Source organism: Agelaius tricolor, unplaced genomic scaffold (genome assembly GCF_023055355.1).
Source record: "Agelaius tricolor isolate 1412-34295 unplaced genomic scaffold, bAgeTri1.0.p SCAF_11, whole genome shotgun sequence".
In the NCBI taxonomy this organism is placed as follows: domain Eukaryota; kingdom Metazoa; phylum Chordata; class Aves; order Passeriformes; family Icteridae; genus Agelaius; species Agelaius tricolor.
This window is the reverse complement of record NW_027269271.1, coordinates 1,060,807-1,078,819: the sequence shown is the minus strand read 5'-3', so window position 1 is coordinate 1,078,819 and position 18,013 is coordinate 1,060,807. Positions and strand designations below refer to the sequence as shown.

General features: G+C 46.6%; 1 protein-coding gene across 1 annotated transcript in view; it reads right to left on the bottom strand.

Moving 5' to 3' along the window:
- NOTCH2 (notch receptor 2) overlaps positions 1-18,013 on the bottom strand; it is an 89,718-nt gene that overhangs the window by 6,151 nt on the left and 65,554 nt on the right. Inside the window, exons 19-29 of the mRNA XM_071435719.1 lie at positions 16,285-16,438; positions 15,165-15,349; positions 14,256-14,388; positions 11,496-11,741; positions 8,819-8,931; positions 7,760-8,289; positions 6,671-7,018; positions 6,286-6,428; positions 5,128-5,338; positions 4,415-4,511; positions 3,763-3,931 (exon numbers count right to left, since the gene is read on the bottom strand). Of these exons, the coding sequence (XP_071291820.1) occupies positions 3,763-3,931; positions 4,415-4,511; positions 5,128-5,338; positions 6,286-6,428; positions 6,671-7,018; positions 7,760-8,289; positions 8,819-8,931; positions 11,496-11,741; positions 14,256-14,388; positions 15,165-15,349; positions 16,285-16,438 (2,329 nt within the window). The remainder of the gene's footprint in view (positions 1-3,762; positions 3,932-4,414; positions 4,512-5,127; positions 5,339-6,285; positions 6,429-6,670; positions 7,019-7,759; positions 8,290-8,818; positions 8,932-11,495; positions 11,742-14,255; positions 14,389-15,164; positions 15,350-16,284; positions 16,439-18,013) is intronic.

Sequence of the window (18,013 nt, the reverse complement as noted above, 5' to 3'; positions counted from 1 at the left end):
ATATTAACCTGAAGTGAAATTCAGACTAAAGCCTTCAAATGTACATCAAGGTTATCACAAGAAAGATCCTGAAGTTGTAAGAGTCGAGCACTCAAAGCTGACAAATGCCCCAGGATGAATACTCTCACACACTCTGAGTACTTCGGAGATACTGGTCTTACTCTCCTCAAGCCTCTAGTGATGGGATGCCCACAAAGGCTAAAGTCACACTTATCCAACCAGGATCTGGTTCACTGCATTGTCAGTAGAAGGAAAAAGGCTCCTCCAAATCTCTAATTTAACTTAGCTCCCCCTCTGATGAATCTCCCTCTCTGCCAATCAGAGAGGACAGTGCAGCAAGACCACCTCATGCTGCTGATTTTTCACCCTTGTTATACCCTCCTCAATGCAGGATAATTAAGATGTAAAACATCTCCGTATCTTTCCAGCAACCCATAAAAATGCCAAGTACTCCAGTTCCATCAACCTCTGAATGTTATGTGACATTCCCTAAAGCCTCAAAACTGCAGCTGTAGACACTGATGCTTCCTTGCTGATTTTATGCTTTCCTGCACATCCTTCAGAGGCACCTGGAAAGCAAGAGGGACTGAGATGGCAGCAGAGGGGAACCTCACTCTGCTGACTGCTCCACTGGAGCCCACCAGCAGAAATACAAGACAACTATTTCAGCAAGTACCTGATTTATCCCATGGGCAAGCAGGGCACAAACAGCAGCTGCTCTGCCTGCACAGCTCTCAGTCACAGAACACAGAGCCACACTGGGCACATAAACAAGGTGATACCTCCTGTGTGTGGAAGTAACACACACACAGCTCTAATGCCCTGCTCCCATTCCCAGCTTCTGATCACTGAGCCTTCCTGGCTCTCTGCTTTAGAACAGTCCCTAAACTTTCTAGAAATCTGCGGTTCCAGTGGGGGCACTGGAGGAGCAGGCTCTGCCCGGCTCCAGCAGCCTGCACGCTCCTCCTAGTGGCTCCCCACCACAGGACACACAGCCTCCCTTCCTTCCCCAGGCTTTGGACAGACAGCAGCCAAGTGCTGGGTTCAGTTCCAAGATCCAGCCCTGTCTGCAGACCCTCTCTGCTGCTCTCCAAAGCTGGACCTCCCTTTGTGCTGCTCCCTCCCGCTGCTGGCTCTGCTCCCTTGTCCCAAATGAACTCTCCTCAGTATTCCAGTCAGGCTGTGCTCTCCTCCGTACTGCCACAACACAAAGAGCAGAGACACAGAGCACAGAAAGGAGTTTTCCTTTCCCCCAGCACCCCAGCCCTGGGAAAAACCACTCACAGGCCAGGTCTGGCTTGCTCAATCACTGCAGTTATCCTGGATGTTCGTGCCTAGCTTCTCCACAGGGACAGCCCTGCATTAAATCCCTGGAATAATTAGTTGCCACCATCCACAGAGTTTCTCAGGTACATGCAGCTCTTTTCAGAGCCTTGCAAGTTGGCCACACACGGTTGGTTTTATGAGGCTAGCAAAAGCACATCCAGCTAGACAGTCACAATTAAGTGCTTGATGGACTACTAGAGAAAAAAAAAAAAGCTGTGGACACAATGTCTTTTTTCCCCCTTCCAGCTTGTTCTCTCAAAAAGCTGGAAAAGAACCCAAAAGCATCCCGCTGGAGGCAGACATCCAGCATGGAAAATTCCAGTCTAAACCACTGAAGTTTCAGTAACTGAAAAAAAGAGGGGCATATAATAGAGACAGTTCATCAATTTCAATTATAGGTGGTGTTACTAGTTATGCCTATAATTGCATTACCCTGGTTACACACTCACAATAACTGCAGTGAAAAGAATGTCCTCACTGCTCTGGGGGACACAGCAAAAGAATAGCGTGGGGAGACAAAGGTGGTGGCAGCATTTTATAAACACTCTTCTGTTTGCTGTCTTTCAGTAGGACAGCCCCTGAGTACATGTAAAATGCAGAGTGAGATAGTAAAGTCAGGAGTTCACCAGACAGGTACTCCTGAAGGTCAGGCACAAGGTACTGAAAGCTGGGATATAAGGAACCCACAGGGAAAATCTCAAGGCAATGCTTCTGGAGGACACTGGAGATCTTGGATCCCCCTAGATATGAGGGACTGCAGAAGGTGTGGGTTAAGAGAGGGCACAAACCCTTGGTACACTGAGGTGTTTCTCCCCTCTCAGGAAGAGATCTCTGCTGTTCAACCTGCACCTGCAGCCAAGATCTAACTCACCAGCCTCAGGTGGCTCCAGCCCAGACACCTGTACTCAAGTCAGTCAGCCTGAACACCCTTTGTAATTACTTAGGGGCAGCAAAGCATTACTGGGGTGTGAAATCCACTTCTCAGACTTCTTGGGACAGAGGGCAACTACCTCTCAGAAGGGCCCATTTTTTCCAACTGCCTGCAAAAGTGAGGGTGGCCAGGGCAGAGAAACAGCCACACTAACTGTGAGGAATCTTACCCCTCCTTACTAACCCCTTATTCCAACATCTCTCAGACTTTTAAAATTATTTTTCCCCTGACAGCTGCTTGCTTCTGATGCCACAGAGAGAAATAACTTAGAGCAGCTTGCTGCAAGCTTCACAGTTATATCTGGATGGCAGGAAAACAACTCACAGGTCAGAATTATTTCATTGCTGTTGTTGGACAAAGCTTTGGGTGAACGTGAAAATAAACTGGAGTCTTAAGAATATTATTGCCTGCACTTGGAAAGCTTCTACTCTGCCACACAGCTAGAAGTTTCAATAGGGGAAATAAAGAAAAGCTTAAATTTGGCAGAAACTGATGGTTTATGTTCTCACACTCATTACACAAAAATCCCTCCTTCCCTTTGCATTTAAGAGAGCTAACGGGTCAATGAGCAGAAAAGACAATAGAAAGGAACTGAGAGAATGGGCCCAGTCATCCTTAAATTGCATGGAAATATTCCCACAAAACACAGCAGAAAAAGGCATTGCAGCAATATCATCAGCATCACCTCTCTGCATATGAACAAGAGCCATGTTTGCAGCTCTTCCAACCAGAATAAAGTCCTTGGTCAACTGGCTCCTCTCAGAGCCCAGAGATCAGTTCTTACTAGGTGACCCACCCAGCCCCTTACCAGCTTATACAACTTTAGCACTACACTCATAAAAGCAGGAGAGGGTTCCCAGGGCATCTACTCATTTGGGACTGAGAGAGAGCAAACCTGCCTGCATGTTAAAGAAACCTTCCAAGTCCACAGTTCTGTTATGAATTCAATGACTTGATCATCATAAGCTGAATATATAAATCAAGGAATAAAAAAAAAAATCATGAACAATCTTGCTGCATTGCTGCTCTGTTCAGGACAGACACCTCACACACTGCTAATGAGGGTAAAACTGTCTGCCAAAAAGTCATCTTATTCAGGAAAAGGCCATCCTTGCTTCCTCAACTGATAACAGACACCTCAGGTATAAAATCTGCTAAGTTGGTCCTCAGAAAAGTCTGTCATGGATATCTGCAGTGAACCAACTGGAGAAACTGGGGGATATTTCCAGCACAATTATGCATTCAGAATTTCTGACAATATCACTTAGGCACACACTGTTATAAATGAGATTCTACAGGTGCTTGCTAAGTGAACCTTTCCTCCTGGCTCCATGATATTCCATGTGCTACAGACCATGGTTTAACCTTTCCAGCAGTGCACACTGTGCTTTCCTTGGGCATCATGCTGCTGTTCCTGCATACTCCATTTAATTTGTACCACCAGCAGCCCCAGCCACGGGACACAGGGCGGGCTGGCAGGACACACAGACACTCTGAGTACTGACCTGGCCCCCTGACGTTGACATCCAGCACATCCACCTCCTGATCAGCCTGGGGGGGAGTGAGGGCCAGGGAGGTGCTGCCGCAGACGTCGGCCGCCTCCAGGTGCTGCTGCGTCCACTGGCGCTGGTCAATCTGCTCGTCCCCTTCGGGCAGCAGGGCCTGGTCCTCAGCCTGAGCACACACACAAGCAGCTGCTTCAAAACACCCGGAGAGTGGCCAACGACAGTCAAAGCTCTTGGGGTGCTCTTAGTTTTGGTGGGGTTTCTCAGGGTTTGGGTGGGGATTTTTGTTGTGTTTTGGTGTTTTGTTTGCTTTCTTGGTGTTTTAGGGGGGGTTGTTTTCTTTTAAGCTAATGGTGGTCTGTATTTACTTGTTTTCATACTCTCACCATACATTACCAGGCCTGAACTGCAAGACATGCCATTAACCTTCCTGTCCCTCTTGCTGCTGTAGGGAGGGGACACTGAAACAGAAGGTACTGACTTTCTCCACCAGCCTGTGGTGGCAGTGTTAACCTGAGGATTTGCTCCTCAGATACCATTAATAATGTATTACCAATCCCTAGGCCAAGGGAGGTTTTGAGCAAGGGAAGGTAATGCAGATGCTTGTCTCACCAGCAGTTTCAGATGGTATTTAAGTGTTGGAGCTCCTTACCTTAGCTCTCTTTGGCTGAGGTCCACCATCTCCTGCCCAGTGCTCAGTCGTCCCAGGGTCGGCCAGGTTACCCTCTGGTATCTGGACTGACAGATTTCTGACAAACAAGGAGAAGATATCACTTTGCAGCCTGAGCAGGTGCTACTGCTGCTACTTACACTGCCCTGCAGAGACTAACAAAGGGGTGCTTGTAAGTTTGGTAGCTTGCAAACAGAGGAACCAAGAAATCACAAATTTCAGGCAGCCAATAGTGGCATTAAATGCACTTAGAACTGCAAAGTAGATTAATTCAGTGGAAAGCCAAAACTGCATAAAACTTTTGAAAATTGCCATTACTTCTGAGTCACGTTTTTGATGCGTTGAGCTAGAGATATTTAAAGTTTGTTGTCATCTATCAACCTAAAAATGTCTCACCTATTCCAGGAGAAAATTAGGCAAACAGTGCCAAGCTGCTGATGCATACTGCTCAGTGTCAGAAAACCAAACAAAACCAGGAGATCAGATTCCTTGCTGGCATTTTATACATGAGTTAATTAAAATTCTTCCATCCAAACCAGATGTTTTTAAATTTAGAGGAATAGCCTAAGAAGTTCTAGTTTAAAAGAAAGCTTTCTCTAAGGAGTTAAGTGCCTTGGATGAAACATATTTCAGCCACATTCTCAAAATCCTCCAGCCAGTAATAAACAGTGTCAGTGGCCTAGATGCACACTCACTTGAGTCCCACAGCATCCTCCCCGACGGGCTCTCTGCGTTTGTGGTTGCTGGGGTCCCTGCGCAGGATGAAGCCCTCGGGGAGCCACAGGGAGCCGTGCTTGCGCTTGCGCTTGGCCATCATCACCCCCAGCAGGAGGATCAGCAGGATGATCAAAGCTGCCACAGCAAGCAGGTAAAGCAGCTGGGTCTTTGGTGGTAACAAGGGCTCACCTGAAAGTTCCAGTTAAAACACAGTGGGGTTAACAAAGTGGAGACAACAGTCTTCAACCTACAGCCTCTCTTTTCTCAGCACAGCCCTTCCCACAGGGGGCATATTGTCTCCACAGAGTTTAGGCTCCACTGAGACTGCTGTAAGTACACATCACCTCTTTTTGACTTCCCTTGGTCTGACTTCCCTTTCTCAAAGTATTTTTCAGAGTACATGGCTGCTGAACCAAAGATCTTGCTCCTTCCTCCAGCCATGCTCACTTGGCATAGAGAGAGCTGATCTACATGAATCACAGAATAATGAGGTTGGAAGAGACCTCTAAGATCATCGAGTCCAACCTATGCCCTAACACCTCAACTAGACTCTAGCCCCAAGTGCCATGTCCAGTCTTTTATTAAACACATCCAGAGATGGCAATTCTACCACCTCCCTGGGAAAAAGATACAAGCACAACCCAACTAGGAAAAGCAATAATGCCAGCCCAGAACAGGGTTTGCAGCTGAGCCTCAGACTGAGGGAGATGGAGCAGAAATCAAAAAGTGATTACACATTGCCAGAGAAGAAAACATCTGGCAGACTGGACTGAGGAATACCTCCCAGCCTTCCTCTCTAAAATGGCACCTTTTCCACTGAATTCATGGCTTAAAGCACGTGAATGGTTGTAGTGTGGAGATCACCACTGCAGTGCTGTAGCATGAGACATTACTGATTCTACAATTATTAAAGTGACTGGGCTCTAAATTAAATGTCCTGCCTTACCAACCAGACATGCCCTCTGTGCACTTTGCACAAACATACTCCTATAACTGGGGACAAACAAGTCACCTTCCAGAAACCATACTGAACAGCGAGACACAAGAACAAGATGATCAATAATCTGAGTATTTTGCAAGCCCAAGTTTGATGACTGCCTCCCTCAATAAGCAATTTTTCCTCTCCCATTACTCACTTTGGACAGACACAAAAGGATAGGGTAGCATGCCCTTGATGGCCTGAGCAGCTAAGAGAGCTGCAGCAGCTTCTGTGTTGTGAAAGCATTGCTCTGAGTCCTCTGCACACTGGCGGTTGTCGATCTCCAGGAACACCTTGGTGCTGCAGAGACACAGTAAGAGGGCACAGCAGTTAGTGACAGAAACTTATGCCAAAGCAGGAGGTCAAACTGCAGCAGCGTTTTACATTAATCTTCCTACCCCAACGCCCAACTGGACAGTTGCAATAGCATTACATTTTTCCATTTAAAAAACAGCCTACAGCCCTAGAAGGTCTAGAAACACAACTACAAGGAAGAGTTACCAGCACAACCAGGCCAGAGGGAGACAAAGGCATCCACTCACCCAATGACCTCTTGCTCCAGCTCTCTGTGCTTGCGAACCACCACGAGTGACCGACGGCTCCGCGCCGCCGATTTCTCCCCATAGTAGGGGAACACCATGGGGTTCCCCTGGGAGTCCAGCTTAATCCTCAGGTTGGTGTGCAGCAGCGTGCCCAGGGTGCGCAGGAAGCTGCGGACGTCCTCCAGCAGCTCGTCAGGGGGCATCAGGACCACGATGATGAGGGTGCCCTCCGCCAGCTTCTCGGCCTTGTCGCCGGCGCAGTCCAGCCCGTCCCAGCCGCACTCCTCGCTGTTGCAGCCCTGGTCGCAGCGCCCGTCCGCGTAGTGATCCGCACAGTACTTGTCATACCTGCAGCAGGGACAGGCTCACGGGCAGCACAGGGCACTGATGTGCTCTGCACAGCACATCTGCACTCTGGGGGACCGGGTCTTACACTCTTCAGCATCGTTTGAGGTAAAACAACACTCATAATCAGGGTAGTGAGAGAAGAAATACAACCCCAGGATAAGCTTGCAGCCTGAGAGGGTGAAAATAGGAAGCACAGCACACTCCAAGAACCCATTATTTCATTCTGGTAACAGTGTAAGAGAACTGCTTTTTCTGTTTACTAAGATATCTAGCACCTCCTGCCTCGCTGAGGGAGAATCATCACTGCAAAGCTGTAGCATTTGTCAAAAATAACTAAAGAGAAAGAAGTGTCGCTGCAAACAAGCTAGAAAACATGTTCAGAGACAGCAAGCACAGCTGGGATTAAAATACAGGTATTGCTGGTATGGAAAAAAAATCAGGATAGCAGGCAGCACACTTAAAATCAAGTACAAGGCAAAATGCCTCCTGCCTCCTATTAGCATTTCTAGGGAAAGCAGGGCACATCCATCAAGCAGGTTAACACATTACCATTGTTCAGGTTATCGACTTAGTGCACAGCACACAAACTCCAAAAACAGAGGAGAAGTACACAAAGCAGCAGAAACTGCTGGATGCCAAGCTTTCAGCAAGGACAGCAAGAGGAACAATGGGAGAGAAGGGAGCAACAGGCAGGAGCTATGTTAGTCACACAGAGAAAATGTTCTCAGCATCGAGCCTTACTTGCATGTCCTGCTATTTTGCTGACACTCAAAGTTGTCAAACAGGCACTCGGGCGTGTTGCAGAACTCGTCACACTGTCCATTGAAAAGCATCCAGCAGGGCAGGGAGGAGGAGCAGTTGGCCCAAGGATCCTCCACAGTCAGGGAGCAGTCGCCTCCATCCCACTGGCACGCGTGGGTGTTACAGTCCTCATCACAATAGCCATCCCTGGCTTTTTCTGCACACTGGGAATCCAGGCATCTTCGGGGCTCCGGGCTGAACGTGACAGGCTGCTCACAGTGGCTGCCCTGGGTGTGAGCAGGGCACTGGCAGTAATAGTAAGGAGGCTGAGAATGAGGGTGGCAGCTGCCCCCATTCTGGCAGGGGGCACTGGCACAGCCTGGGTGTGTCTGGCATTCCTCTCCCACAGACAGCTTGGGGCAATAGCACCGAGGACCAGAAGATGTTTGGATGCACTGCTCTCCCTTCTTGCATTTCACTTGTCCACAGGTACTGTGGCTGTTGAACTCACATTTTGCTCCAGAATAACCCTGCAGGGTGGAAAAAAAGGCAAAATAATCAGTGCCACAAACCTATTCTTCAGCATTCTGAGGGCTGGAGGCAAGGTGTCATGTGCAAATCCTTTCTCTCCTGTAAGTCCTCTAGCCTCACTGCAGAAGCCATGACTTTCTGGACCTAACCTCATGGATAAAGAAGGAAATCACAAGGCTCTTTTATGTTTTGAAAACAGTATAGAAGAGCCATAAGCAAGGGGAAGCTTGCAGCAAGCACAGAAAACACAGGACTGCAAAAAAAAAAAAAGTTAATTTAATTAAGCTAATGTAATTTAATGGTAGATTTAAGACAAAAAAGCCAGCTGTGATACTTGAAGAGCATACATGTTTGGGGTAGCAACAGGCAGCATCACTCTCCTGGGGCAGCTGGAAGGCCTGGGTTTCCCTGCTGAGCAGATAAACGAAGGGATGTGGGTAAATCACCTGCAGTAGGCACTGAGAGCCCAGGCAGAGGGCTCTGGAGCTGGGGCAGGCAGGGCAGGGGGAGCAGGGGGTGGGTGCTTACCGGGGGGCACTGGCAGATGAAGCCCTCGGGCATGTTGCTGGCCACCGCGCAGGTGCCGCCGTTCTGGCACGGCTTCCGCGGACACACGTCGATGACACTCTCACAGTGACGGCCTGGGACAGGGCACAGAGAGAGAGAGAGCAGAGAAACGTGTGTGTGACCACCCCAAAAACCATCACCACACAACACACACTGTCAATAACCACGAGCTGAGCACTCTTTTAGGAGGGAGCATCCCGTTGGATGAGGTGTGGTCTCCATGTGGCTGCCTAAGCAGTAAAGAGGGAGGCACAGCCCCAGGATCCACAAGGGGCATTTGGAGACAGCTGGCAGTGCCTGCCTCCTCAAGAACACACACAACACAGCACAGAGACAGAGTGTGCTGCTGTCATCCCCAAGTCAGCCAGGCACAGAGGCTGGAAGTGATGTACCACACCAGTTTGGGGGTTCCTAAGACTTCCTTACTTTTTGGGAGATGCTCAATGAGTCCAATGGCAACTCGCACTGTAACATGAATGAACAACCCTCAGGACCAGATGTACCATAAGTGAACAGGAGAACCAAGCAGAGTCTCCTCACACTGATCAGCCAGACAGAGATCTTACTGCACTGACCAGCTTCGCAGCAGCTCCCAGAGTCAGGCTGACACCAAATTTCTAAAAGTTGGGGATGATCTCAGCATGACTTAGACCCCCTAGGAAAACATTAATAGAAGTCTCCAGACATGTGCAGCCAAGACTCTGCAGACAGGAGCAGACAGGGCAGGATGGCCCACAGAGTTCTGGCATCCCACCAGTCACAGACCACAGCAAAGCCACCCCATCCCCTCCCAGGCAGAGGGGTCAGTGGGGAATGTGCAGAACACAGACAGCTAGAGGAGGAAACACGTTTCCCCTTTGTGCCTAACATTTCCAGACAGACTTCATGTCTGAGACACAGCAGCTCTCCCTGCTCCTCCTGGGGTGCAGCAGGCCTGCACTCCCCACAGCACAGGATCCAGCAACCCTTCCATGAGGGTCAGAAGCCACATGAGTCATAATTCATAAAAGCAGCCTTGACAGACAGGCTTAAAATAAACCCATCTGGTGGCCTGCACCAGTGTCCCACCAGCTCCACTTCCCTCATACATCACTCTTTCAGGAACTTCTTTTGGCAGGACAAGTAATGCATTCAAAAGCTACTACATGAATTCTTCGAATATATATCTTTGTGATTTCTTTGCATCTGAAACTCAAAAATTTAGTGGAAAATCACAGCATCTTTAAATTTTAAGAAAAAATAAGAGTAAAAATTGCTGGTAAAGCATGCAGGAAAGGTGACTGGTAAGCAGGGAAAGTGAAAGGTTTTAATGGAAGAAAACTGAATGCATAAGAAGTTAAACTGACATGGAAAATGGAAAGCTGAAAGCTAAGACACATCTGGAGACTATTAGACCAAACTTAAGCCCAGTGGGAGGCAGAAAGCAGAATAGCAGCAATACTAACAAAGAGGAGGTCTAGAGAGAGTGAGACACAAGTCTGCACAGTGTGAAATTCTTGCAAAGTTGTGATTCAAAGTCAGACTGTGGAAGGATCACCAAGCTAGGAATGTACAGCCTGTCTATGCAGAGAATACTCCATCCTGACCACATCACCAATGCAAGGAGGAAAGGCAGCTAGGAGTAGAAAAGGAGGCCAAAAGCTAATTATGATACCACGACACTGACTTATAGAGAAAATGCACATGGCTGCTTTGCAAAAGGAGAAGTCACAGCTAAGCTGGCACGTGAACTGTTACACTTTCGGTATTAGAAATGTGAAATTATGAAGGCGAGAAAAGTACCACAAGGAAAGAGAAGTCCTGGAAGCCAAATGTCTCAGGAGATTCCTTCATCTGAGACAGCTCTAGAAGCCAAATTTCTTAGAAGTTTTAAAAGAAAGAACAGTTTAAAAACTGAAACGTGCTGTAGGGAAACAATCAGGCACTGTGAAGAGAAGTGGGCAGATAACAGCACTGCCAGGAAGGGACAGAACCACCATTTCTCAAGACACTGACATGAAATGGAATGCATGTTGATGACTACTTGTTGGGGAAGATGAAACAGGAAGGCCTTATAAATATGATTGCCTGGCAAAAGATTTTGAGAATATAGAAACTATAAGCGAGTTGGAAATGAAAGCAAGCTTTGAGATACCTTAGTTACTGAACAACAGGAAAACAATGGTGTGGCCAGCTGAAGGTGATCCCCTTTTGATGAAACAACACCCTCTGCTTGCAGACAGCTCCAAGGGTCAGAGCAGACCCTGCCAGCTTGGCAGAAGGGGTCCAAAGAGGAGTTTTTAGGGTTTAAAATGTAACACAGTATGGTAATGTAATGATTCTTACAGGCTGTATGTAAATGCTATAGGATTTGTATGTTGTACTAAATTGGTTAGTGAGAATTCGAATATTCAACACAGAAGAAGATTTATGGTATTGTAATGAGAACTTCGCTCTCTTACCCCTTTTACTCTCTCACCCTCTCATCCTTTCCACCCCTCTCTTCTCTCAGTCCTGCTCTGAGCTGTGGCTGGCAGCTCCAGCAGGGCCCTGCACCCAGGCCCTTTGCAATAACCACAAGTTCCAAGCCCTGGCTGCAGAGATCTCTCATCTCCGTCCGTCCCGACCGTGCTACCCCCGATGCTCCTACCCTACTCACCAGTGAAAGCGCTTCTGCAGATGCACCTGTAGTCGTTGGTGAGCTGCACACAGTCCAGGCTCCCGCGCGGGTTGCAGGGGTTGGAGAGGCACTCGTTGATGTCGCCCTCGCAGCGCTCCCCCGCGAAGCCCTGGGGGCACAGGCAGCTGAACCCCCCGATCTGGTCGATGCACTGCCCCCCGTTGAAGCAGCGCGGAGCCCCTGAGTCCGAGATGCAGTCATCCACGTTCTCCTCACAGAGCCGGCCTGCCAGGAGAGAGGGACAGCTTGCCACGGCTGCCTTCCCTGGCATGCCTTAAGTTTGCCTTAAAGATTCTGTACTGCATTAGTTTATAACTGCAAACTTCATATAAAGTGTTGGCCAGTTCTCCTCACAGCTCAGTCACACAGAACAATCCTTTTCCAGCCCCAGAACCAAGGGCACCGCTGCAGCTTCAGGCCCAAAAAGTGCAAACAACAGGGAATGGAGGAGAGCAAACTGGGAGGATGGGACTGCATCACCTGGAGCTGGAGTTGGACAATTAACCCCAAGATGGAAATGGACCAGAACTTAGAAAAGTGTGAGAACTCATGACCCAGGGTCCATCTTGGGTGGAGCCCTGGCCAGGCTCTTGTACTGCCCAAGGTGTATCCTGTGAAGGCCTTTAATAAATCCCTACTTTATTCCTTTAATTCTGCCCAGTCTCTGTTCCAGTAGGCATCATCTACACTGCTCATCAAGTTTTAAGGCCATGTCACACACAGTCCCTGAAATAAGCAGGTAAAGATCCCAGTTTAATCACACAATTTAATTCCACACCCTTTGCAGACAGCCAGCTCCAGAGCAGGCTTAGGGTACATGTGTTTTACATCCAGGCTGTCCTCAGTGCTGAGCTGTCCTGGTATTTGGCAGCTTTCATACTTGACTTAATTTAAGGGTATAATTAAAAACACAAAACCAAACCAAACCCAAAAAAGATGCACTTGATTTAGCCCTGAGACTGAGCAGAGCCTGGGAGCCCCGTGCTGGCCGTGACAGCCACAAGCTGCCACCAGGCTACCCTGGACCTGGGCAAAGAGCATTTGTAGCAACAGCATTAAAACAAGCAACAGCACACCAACAAAAAAAGCAGCTGTGATAAAACACTGATTCCTCCAGCCTGGCTGCTGGGGACTTACAGCAAACCCCCACCAGCAGCCAGGGAGAGCAACTTCTTCTCCTCCCTGTGGGATTTCCTTTCAAGGGACAAGGTCAGGTGCTGGTTCTGCTTTCACTGCACAAGAGCAGAGAGGGGAAGCTGAGCAAGTTTATTGCTGTTGTTCCACCCAGAGCAAGTAAAATCCTTCACCTAAATATGGGGGATGCTTATACTGGCATCAGTAAAGTACTAATCACAAACTGGGCCAGGGACAAAAGCTAAGTTTTACTATCCTAAATAACTGTATCAAGTCTTCCCCAATTCCTTTCATTTACAAAAAAAAAAAAAAAGAAAAAAAACCCCAAAAATAAAACAAAATAAAAAACCCAGCAGAACTGTCACATCCAGAAAGTAATTAATCTCAACAAAGAAAGACTGAAGGATTAAAAGCAGTACACTCAGAACCTCTCAAAGGATGGTGGGGGATTTAGTGGAAAACAGACATTCTGGAAATTCAGGTACTGGTACCTAAATACACTCTTGGATGTAGAGACCTAAAAGCAGGTTTGTTTCTGCCTTTGTTTTATTGCACTTTTTTTGCCCTTTTTTTTTAATTGAAGAATAATATTAGGAACAATACATGAAGAATTGCTAGTGCAATGATTTACAATGAAATAAACACTTATCCAGAGTGGGGAGAGCCACACTAAAGTGAATGAACTGATGATATGAGTGGGCAAGAGGCAAATATATTATTTTATAATTGTACTTAAATTTGCTTTATGAAACAAGAATTTAGTTCCATCTGGCATCTGAAGATTTTGCCAACATTGAGATGACATACTTCAGAAAGAAAAAGTTCAGTTAAAATTTTTACATTGCTCTGACTTGAGAAATAAGCTTAAAAAAGAACATCAAGTGAGAAAGCATTTACTGATTGGTTAAAATGTTAAATTCTGAGTATTTTCAAAGGTAGAAGCCAGGTTCATAGGTAAGATATAAAAGGGAAGACTAGGTTTTAAGAAACCTGACAATAAACAGCCTATGGAATCATGCTTACTGAAAACTGCTGATATAAACTGTGGATTACTTTTATTTTCTTTTCTTTTTCAATATTTTCCCCCGAAGGAACTTTTGATAAAAGAGCTGAAATATGCTGAAATAGTTTAGGGTAGCCTAGAGTCACTCAGCTTCTTTTCCACAAAAGACTCCAGGACAGAGGAAAATGAAGGGCAAAAGTTTAAGCAAGTATAGGACATTGGAAGTTAAAAACTAAGAAAGTTTCCTACTTATTTCATAGCACCTTAGCCAAAAAGAAACCTTGGATTTACTATATCAAAACAGATAGGTTTAGGAGAGACCTTAACAGCAATCTCCTGCATCCACATTGCCAAAGATGGCTCATACATTCCCAAGGGGCACTGCCACGACCTATTCCTTTAAAAGAAAAAAAATTAAAAGGGAGGGGAAAAAAGCAGCATTTATTTTTAAAGAGAAAATATGTATCCCAAGGGATCCAGTGTACTTTGGGAACATTCTTCAAAGAACAGAATGCATTCCCTTTAAACTGTGTCTCGTGAAACCAGCAGCCAGAGAGGAAAATTCCCCTTTGTAACATTCACTTAATTGCTGAGCTTCCTACCCCGGGTTCCTGGTGGGCAGGAGCACTTGAAGTGATTGACCAGGTCGATGCAGGTCCCTCCATTCTGGCAGGGCTGGAACTGGCACTCATCCACCTCGTACTCGCAGTTGACCCCCTGGTATCCAGCCACACACTGCCGGCACAGAAATAAGTGTCAATGGCTTTCCAGCAGACACATTAGCAGGCATCTCAAAAAGGCCAACACCGACACAGGAGCCCTCAGCGGGGCACATCAGGACTGCCTTTGTAGCTGGACAAGCAGCTTAAACACACAACTCAACCATGTGACACATAACAGGACACTGCAAATTTGAATTCAACTGATTAGATTGCTGCAAAACACAGCAAATCAAATCCTGATACCCTCCACCACCGAAACTGGCTTAGAAGTTTTGGCTTAAGGTTTACATAAAACTCCTCCTTTCCCTCTGGACATGGGCTTCCAAGGTGTTCTACCATTCCAAAAAGCTTAGGGAGGTTGATATACAACAATCTCATGGCCTACACTGCTCTCTGCATCAGTGTGAAGAAACAGAAAGCAGTGGAAAGCATTTCCCACCCTGGGAGGCAAGGGCTACCTTGCCCATCCAACAGGGAAAATACAATATTGTTTAATACATTTTACAAAATTTTAATATAAACCACACCTCAGGCAAAAAGCCTTTCCAGATTAGAACCTCTTCTCCAATGTCACAAAGAGTTCAAATGCTCATCAACCACAGCTCCTTCCAACCACACCTCTTAATTCACTCTTAAAAACCTCTCAGGAGCACTGCTTTTGGTGCAGCCAAATTAAAAATTCCTTCCAGTTGCAGGCTGCTTTTACCCCACTATTTGAAGGCTCTCCACACCACTTGCAGGTGTTTGTGATTGCTGCAGGTGCCTTTGTTCCCCATTGCCCCCGGGTACCTGGCAGTGGTATCCGCCCAGGTGGTCCCGGCAGGTGGCTCCGTTCTGGCAGGGGCTGGACTCGCACTCATCCAGCTGCACCTCGCAGTAGCTGCCCGTGTAGCCCACCTGGCACTGGCAGTGGTGGCTGTTCCCCACGTTGAGGCAGTGCCCAGAGTGCTGGCACAGCTGGTCCACGGGGACTCCTGAAGCAGAGTTAAAACAAGTGAGCAAACACATAAAACACAATTGCTGTCAGTGCTGGTGGCTCAGACAGGAATGGATATGGGTAGGCCCAAGAAATTGAAAAGTTGCAACTTTAAAATTGAAGAGTTACTCCTTAAATTACAGTGGATCAGAACCAAAACTGGCTTACAAACGAAGTCAGGCTCTGTCCTCTTTGGATCACTGGATTCAACACTGGCATGAAGTATTTGTACTGCTGTGTTACTTTAGCACTGGCTGGTGAATACATATCTGAACTACTACTGCTGCTCTACAAAGGTTCAGTGTTTGTATCTAGAATGTCCCCAAAAAGTATGGGAGCTTGACACCTTTCTCCTTTGACACTGAACCTGCTTGTCTGGATTTCCTGGACAAAAGTGGCCTGACAGTGTCCATCTGCCTGGGGTACAGGCCATGTTGCCAGGCAAAATTCACTTAAAAACCAAATCTTTTACCTATACAACATCTGAAATAGAAAATTACTACTTTGAGGGGCCATGGTATAACCTATAAGGCTAAACAGTGCACTAAGTAATCAGTATTCTCTGCAAAAATACTTATCACGAGTTGCAAGGTGCCTTTCTTGTGGAAGGATGTGGCCTTAACCCCTGGCCCACCTGGGGTTTAGCCTGCCTGGGGTTTAGCATGAAGAGCTGATACATTTTCCAAAAAGGCAGTCCATGTAAAACAGCACTACTGAAACTGAGGCCCCATGAAGTATTTAATTCTTCCTTTCTGACATTTTTGTGATGGGGAGAACCAAGGAAGCCTTGACTCCCAAACACACCATTGCAGAGAGTATTTTTACTTGAGAAGTGACCAGCTGCAGGCAAAGCTCTCTGGGCTGTGCACAGGGGCAGGGGGGAAGGAGGTGCCTGGGCACAGAGCTGCTGAAGGCCAGAGGATGCTGGTTTACCTCTCTGTGAAGCTGCCACCTGGCACGAGACGCTGGGCACGTCGCAGTAGGCGCCGGTCCAGCTGGGCGGGCACACGCAGCGTGTCTGGGCCAGGGTCTGCACACACGTGCCCTTGTTCTTGCAGGGAGACTTGCTGCACAGATCCACCAGGGACTGCAGGGCAAACAACCCATGTGAAACATGGCACAGGCACGAGAAACAGCACTCAGAGAACAAGTTCAGATGCAAGGAAAGGGAGCTCTGCAATACGGGATCCCTGTGGCACTGGAAAGGGCAGGAGAGTCCTTCCCAAGCTAAGCCAGGTACTCTACTGACAGTCTCATATGCCTGGGAATGTGCAAGTGAACAGAGGAATAAACCCCAGATGGCAGCATTATTTCAAAATCCTCACACCTCACCATGAAGTTGCATCTTTGACTGGCTCAGTTTGAGAAAATTGGGTTTTATCTCAGACCAGCTTTCTAGCTCCATGATAGCAGGAGGCTTCCAGCTATTCTCCCAAACTCTTCACTGCTTTCTGAGGATGACAGATGTGTTCCACATTTTGATCCATAATTTTCCTTTCTATCATTAGCTCACCATACCTCCTTCTGGCCCCACTTGCTGCACTGTGGTCTCTCTGACTTTTTGTGTCTTCCAAGATTCAACTAAAACCCCACAAGAGTTTTATGAACTGAAGATGGGCCAAAGTATATTGCTTTTCTTGATTTCTCATATAGAAACAGAGTCTAAAACTCAGTAAATCATCATATGAAAGTGAAGACCCGAAATAACTGTCTGACGTAATATAAACCAGCCACTAACCATAATTTCCTTTTCAAGCATTTCATCTTCAAATTAATACAGCTATTTGATTGATTTCAAGCTGACTTGAGGAAGGGTGAGGTTTTTAAAGTGAGTAGCACAGAATTTTGGCTGTAAAATGCAATTTCAATTGCAGAAAGTTCTGCTTTTCAGATGCAAACTGTCTCCTCACAAAGATTAAAGTAAAAAAAAAAAAATCTGTGCTTTCACAGGCAACCAAAAGGAAACTTGGAATTAAGTTTTATCACATGTAGTTGAGCGTGAAGAAGAAAAAACACCGAGCCTCTTGCTTCTGCATTTGTAATGAGTAGCTGACTGTTTTACATGCAAATTCTAAAACTTATGAATCATTGTCTGATTTTGTCCTGCTTATTTAGATTTGCTAATTAGGTCAAGCCAGTTTACCACTAAGACAAGAACTACAGTGTAGCTGTAATCTATAAATCTCCTCAATACAGCTTTGAGTAGTACTTATCTAAATTTAGAAAGTTCTGGTTCCTTGTATAAAATGGGTAATACATTACAATCAAGCTTCTCTGAACATAAAGCAGACCTTCTGAGAATCCACAGCATTTAATTTGGGGAAAGGAACATTAATCCTTTTCTCCATTAAAAACAAAGCAAACATAACAGAAGAGGAACTACTGAACTTCACAGTACTTCAGGATCCCTCTCAATGCTAATTCTCCCAATGAGGTTGAAGTGGTGTGCCCAGAATGCATAATGAGGGTAGCAGAGGGGTTGCTTTTTTCTATCACTTCATTACTTTGCATTCACTTCCTCCATTAGCAATACCTAGAAGCAGACCTGACAATTTAATGTCTAGCAACATACTTCTGAAAAAGCACCTCCCCCACTGCCACTAAAATGCTTCTTTCCAACTCTCCCTGCTTTACAAAGACATGCTGGCACGAAAGAGAGCTG